The sequence below is a fragment of the Zeugodacus cucurbitae genome, chromosome 5 (genome assembly GCF_028554725.1).
Source record: "Zeugodacus cucurbitae isolate PBARC_wt_2022May chromosome 5, idZeuCucr1.2, whole genome shotgun sequence".
Taxonomy (NCBI): Eukaryota; Metazoa; Arthropoda; class Insecta; order Diptera; family Tephritidae; genus Zeugodacus; species Zeugodacus cucurbitae.
This window is the reverse complement of record NC_071670.1, coordinates 16,347,789-16,354,316: the sequence shown is the minus strand read 5'-3', so window position 1 is coordinate 16,354,316 and position 6,528 is coordinate 16,347,789. Positions and strand designations below refer to the sequence as shown.

Here is a 6,528-nt window from a genome sequence, read left to right as displayed (position 1 = left end):
AATAACAGCAATGGGAATTAGATGTTTCGCTAGGTAGATACATGTAAGAGATTGTTTAAGGAGAATTGCAGAGTTGATATTTAGTCCTCGGAACGCACGCATGTCGTGAATACTTGAGGTATGCATCTTTGGTCACAGCGCCTTCATCTTCAGTCGGGGCGTGGGCGTAAACCAGGCATATGTTGAAGAACTTCGCTTTCACAAGGACCCACATTTCTCCATCCTTGTCCCGACAATCGTACTTCTTGGATGGCGGCGATGTCTGCCTTTAGTTTTACGAGGACGTTAACAAGCTGAGCAGAGGCACCTTCCCAATTAAGGGTCCGGACATTCCAGCTGCATGCCTACAAATCGTGATCCTTAAAACGTTTGCTGGGGTCATCTTCAAAAGTTCGGATTCTCATCCGGGGTTCTAGGAGGTTTTTTTTAATGTGGTGGTTCCAAACCATACGCACAACCGCGGAGCGCCTTCTCACGTTAGCTCGCGTCCATACAATTGTCTGCGGGCTTCCCAAAGGATGGCAGTCAGAAACTTTCCTCACTTGCGTGAACTGCTACACTTAGCCACATCCTCCATAGTCTAGAGAGTATTTTATCAATAAAATTCAAAACATAATAAAATAAAGAGGTTATATTAAGTAAGAAACAAATTTCTGTTTTAGGAGTGGCAAAATTATGGTATATTTATGAAGTCTTAGGTATGCATTTTGCAGAATTCTTCACGAAATAAAAAGTAATATCAATTTTCCACGTCCTCAAGTGGATTTGAATTGATTGTGTTAAAAGATTTTATGATAGGCTTTTTTAGGATTGAAACAGACTGAGTGTTACCATAGACTGTCGTGAGGATATCAAAATAACAGCTTGGGTCATGGAACCAAGTAGAATACATATCTTCACTACACTTCTGTTTAAATCTCTAATATACCATTAAACGCCAACGGAAGTTTCGTCGGGTCAATATTTGTAATCAAAAGGAATACTAAACTCCATCGTGAATATTAAGTTTCAACCATACATACATACATATATTGTAATCCTATATATTCACTCAACTATATTTGAGGCATCTCTTTGCCGGCTTTCAATTGATTTGTACGGCTGTGAGTGATTTCAATTAATTTCTCAAAAAGTCCCAAATTTTTTTTTTGGAATTATTTTTCCAAAATTTCTTTTATTAAAACGAAACTTAACTTAAAAAGTAGCAGTAATATATGAGCCCAACAAATAACAACTCATTATGTATTCTCTACGTCTATAGCCGGGTACACACGCACGACTGACTTTGTTGATAGATAAGTGACTGCGTTGTTTTTCACTTGTTGTTGTTGCCGTTTCTGCTGATTATTATATTTCTTTTGAAGCCCACATTACTGCTCTTTATAGCTACGCATGTACTCATATATACCTTAATTATGTGCAACCTTTTTGTGAGCCGGGTCAGCCGCTCGGTCCACCCTCACCACATGTTGAGCTCATGTTTGTTGCTGCTGCGTGCGACCTGCAATTGTCAGACAAATAAACTTATTTGCTTTATGTGACTTTTATATGAATTATTTCGGCGCATTAATGCCGGGTGTATGTGCAAAACAAGAACAAGAACAAAAGTGGAATGTGTTGCTGCTGTCAAATTGACAGTTGGCTTATTGGCCACACCCAACCGGGGGTGCGGTTGGTGAAAATAAATAATTAAAAATTGCGCGGCGGCTGTGTTGATGAATTGTTTGGCTTTTATTATTTGTTTTACTACAAATATTTAATTGACGATTGCAACGTGATTGGAAAATTAAAATAAAACGTATTTTAATGAAATTGAATAACAATGGCAATAATAAGAGCGGGTTGAAATTGTAATGCATTAAAAATAGTAAAAACAGAAAACTAAATTTAAAAAAAAAAATTGAAAGTTAGGAAGAAATTCCGAATTTATTGAAATAATTTTAACCCTTACAAACCATGAAATTTATTTTGTTTCCTTGTAAAAAAACTCACCTTACTCATACCAAATTTCGTAACGAGTAAGAAGAGGTGTAGTGGTTCAAAATCTCAAAATAAATATACACACAAAGAGGTCTCTTAAGCCACATAATTACCAACTATACTACTGTATTCATTCCTTGATGATTGTTCACTACATCTTCTCACAATATCGCCTTACCACTCATCCTACTACATTACATATATAATACTAGTTTCTCTAGACCATACATAAAATATTTAAACTTCGACCACCTGTATAATTTCTACGGGAACATTCTTCGATTGCTCTGTATCCATACACGTAAAACCAAGAACCAACTAAACCTATTACTTGACATTTAAAGAGCCTTTGAAATAGCATATTTATTTCAAATATTTACATGAATATCAGATAATTTAAGTCGCTATTTGGCGCATGGTGATTATCTCACCCATGGTGGATTTTTAAGGTCTAAAGCCCCACATTAAAGTCCAATCAGTTCGTTGATACACAGTACGCTCGACTGGACCTTATATGCGATATTGAGGATACTTATATCACGGTAATTGGCGCAGATTGTGGGGTCTCCCTTTTTATGGATTTCATAGATACATAGTGTTATAAAGGGATAGGAGTTTTGGACGTTTTCCAAGTGTCTAAACTATATTTGGAGGTTCAACATTGTATATTGAAATAAAACCAATATTTAAAACAAGTAAGGAAGGGCTTAGTTCGGGTGTCACCGAACATTTTATTCTCTCGCAATTTATTTATTTAATTTTATTATATAACAAACAATTTGACTCACATATTCGGCATAAGTATATGTGGTATAAAGTCCATTGAAAGAAACCCTAATATTAGGTGTATGGGAGCTAGGAGAAGGTATGACCCCATTTTTGGCACGGAGACATATTTCTTCAAAATATCAGAGAGACTTAACTGTATTTTCGGTAAAAAAAATTGTTAGAAGCACTGAGGTCCTCATATTCGATATATAGGGTCTTGAAAACTTATGGACCGATTTCGGCGTTTTTTAAAAGGGCGATGCCACTCTTTAAATGCAGTATGTTTCCAAAGTTCTGTTTCCATATCTTCACTAGTGCTTACTTTATATATTGTAAAGTAAACGATTCAGATCGACTTCAATTTTACTATTTGAACTATTTTCACAACATATCATACGGAAGCTAGGAAGATATTATGAACCGAATTTCATTGAAATTGTTCGAATAATTTCGGAGATTTGGTTTTTGACCCATAAGTGAGAGGAACCACGCCCATTTAAAATTTTGTAAACCATTTTGAGTGCAGTTCTTTTGTACCACCTTTATAATGAAATTTAAGGTTTCTGGTGTTTTTACTATCTGATTTAAAGCACTTTTAGAAGTTTTCAACATAACCTTTGTATGGAGGTGGGCGTGGTTACAATCCGATTTCCTCCATGGACTGTATAAGGTAGTACCTAAAATAAACGCCTATAGAAAGTTTCCTTGATACAGCTTTGGTAGTTTACAAGATATGTACAAAAAACTTAGTACGAGGAGGGACCACGCCCACTTCCCCAAAAAAATTACCTCCACATATGCCCATTCATAGTGCGATCCTTCATACCAAATTTTAGCAATAGCTTAATTTATGGCTTAGTATGCCACTTTATGTTTTCGGTTTTCGCCATTTTGTGGGCGTGGTCCGATTTTGCACATCTTCGAAATCTTAATTTTTACTCAAGTTACAGCTTGCACAGACGGGCCGAGACATCCGGATTTGAACTCCACTCTTCACCCTGATCACAGGTAGATATAACCCTATATCTAACTCGTTTAGTTTTGGGTGTTACAAACAACCGTAATGTGAACAAAACTATTATACTCTCTTAGCAACTTTGTTGCGAATTTGATTCTTCTTATGTTTAATCGGCATCAGTATTAAAATCAAAGAACTAAAATACTTAGGCCTTCGTATTTCCAAATCCTCTATTTCCTCTCTTTTCTTGGAATACGTTTTGTCTTATTCTCTCTCCCCTTCAAAGCTGCATTCATAACATCGGTCACTGTGTTTATCTTCTTCGACTTTTGACTAAATTAACCTGTGGGATATTGACATAGAGATCGGTTCATGAATAGCCTGACTTGTGAGAAGCATGAGGCAACACCTTTATTCTGCCGTAACGTATCTCTCTTCTAAAAATGTGGAAAATAGTTAATGATTATGAATTTATATTTATATCTCTTGGGTTCTTGAATAAGCTGATCTATTTCATTTTCTTTAGTTGTAGATTAATTAATCAAAATATAGATATAGATGTATTACAGGTACACATTTTTTGTCGCTTCTCACATACTGTCTTCAACTTTTTCACTGAGAATACTTAAATGAGTCGCGGCGTAAGTGAAGCTGAGCAGTTTCAACGACAAACTTTTGAGTAAAGTGAAAATTTATTTTTCTTTATGTACTCCACCCATATTTTCTTGTTCGCAGAAGAACACTACTCCTTTGTCTCCCCTCAACAAAAGAGCACAAACACCAGCAACAACAACGCTTGTAAATATTTAAGCTAATTTTATTAATGCCAACAATTTATTTCGTCAGCGTCAAACAACAACTGCAATAACATCTCCTTGCAGCAGCTGTCTGCAATTGTGGCAGCGAGTAACGGAATATTTCGTGTGGCCAATACACGTGGTGTAATTTGGAAGAAATGAAAATATCGCTGCAATATTTTCGCTTCGCAGGCAATTAAATATGAAATATGATTAAGGAGTCACAGGAAGAAGAAGATTGAAGAAAATATGAAGAAACGGAAGAAGAAAGTTACTTACTTTCGAAAACAAACGAAAAGTGTTGAGGCAGAGAGAATGCAAAAACAATTACCGAACATGCCTTTCTACAGCACAACCGACTGTTGAGGAGAAGGTGAAGGGTAATGTGGGTGGGTAATCGAGTGGCTAAATGAGGTGCAAATGAGTTTGATAAAAAGCGAACGCAGCTGTGCATTGTTAAGTGTGTGTGTAATTTATACAAAAACGCAAATATTTTTGGCATCAGCAGGTACTTATTGAGGGGTTCCCCCCAGTACTATGTTAGCGAATGTGCGTGTTAGTGGATGTAAATGGGTTGAATATATCTGTAATTTAGTTTAAATGATTAACTAAGTAGTTGGTTAGAATATTAAATACATATACAAATATATTAATGAAACTTTCGAAATATATGTATATGTTCGTAATTCGAGATTTATCCAAATCGAGTTATTTACTTGTGGTGCCTTATACATTTCTTTAAGGGTATGTCCATTAATTGCTTAATATTTTTTTATAAAGGTACTCAAAAAAAAAAACAATACTTCCATCTTTAATCACAATCGTTTATTTTACAGATTTCTCTCAGCTTTTATTCATCCATTTCTTGAACCTCACTTGAAATCGACGCATACATAATTTAGATTTTCAGTCAAAAATCAGTTTGTATCAGCTTAAAATAAGAAATTTTGTATGCAACATTTCAAAATAGAATATTCTAAGAATAAAATGTGGATGTATCAGGTGGATATGGCTTTGAAAGCCCTCTTGTTTGGAAATGAGAAAGCTGAATGTTTAAAACGCGTATATTTTTTATTTTCCAATATTTGGCATTACCCGCTAGTATGACGTTATATTTTCATACTCGAAATGAGCTGATGGGAGATAGAGTGAAAAACAAAAAGCTACAAAAGTAGACCGATAGGGACATCGATTCCTATTTTTCAGCAAAGTTTGCCATTTCATCATGGAAAGATATACGATGAAACAACGAGTCGAAATGATTCAAATTTACCACCCAAATTCGGAGTCAGTGGCCTCAACTTTAAGAGCGCTACGTGCTACGTTGCGATGAGGCTCATTTCTAGCTGAATGGTTACGTCCATAACCAAATATGAAATGCGTTATTGGTCAGGCAGCAATCTACACGTACTTCATTAGTCACCATCACCGGCGGCGTCATTGGGTCGTACTTCTTCCGTGATGATCAAATCTGGCACGTTACTGTGAATGGAAATCGCTACCGCTCTATGGTAACCGAATATTTTTGTCACGAATTGGATGATATGGACTTGGACAATATGTGGTTACAACAGGACGGCGCCACAAGCCACACACCGCATGTTACAATTGATTTATTGAAAACCATGTTTAGTGAATGTGTTATCCCACGAAATGGTCCAGTCACTTGGCCGCCTCGGTCATGCAATTCGACGCCGTTAGACTAGTTTCTGTGGGGCTACGCCAACAAGCCAGCGACTATTGATGAACTTCGTACGAATATCGACCGTGAAATGACAGCGTATAGGCCGATTTATGCTTGAAACCCGTCGAAAAATGGTTTCAGCGTCTGGACTTCATGGCCCCATGCAAAAGAAATCGAGTTCCATACATAATGGCATCGAATATACTTTTGCAAAAATAAAGAATTCCATTGATATCCCAAAATGTTTTTGTTTTATTTAAAATTTAGCGCTCTTATTGAAAATAATCGATATGAATCCATATGGTCCCATGGCGACCCGTATCCTATAGTGTCTTACGAAA

At 36.3% G+C, this 6,528-nt stretch overlaps 1 protein-coding gene across 1 annotated transcript in view; it reads right to left on the bottom strand.

Annotated features, from left to right (window-relative positions):
• Positions 1-1,180: 1,180 nt before the first annotated feature.
• LOC105217869 (dentin sialophosphoprotein-like) overlaps positions 1,181-6,528 on the bottom strand; it is a 29,511-nt gene continuing 24,163 nt past the window's right edge. Inside the window, exon 3 of the mRNA XM_054231310.1 lies at positions 1,181-1,501. Within this exon, the coding sequence (XP_054087285.1) occupies positions 1,460-1,501 (42 nt within the window). The 3' untranslated portion in view covers positions 1,181-1,459. The remainder of the gene's footprint in view (positions 1,502-6,528) is intronic.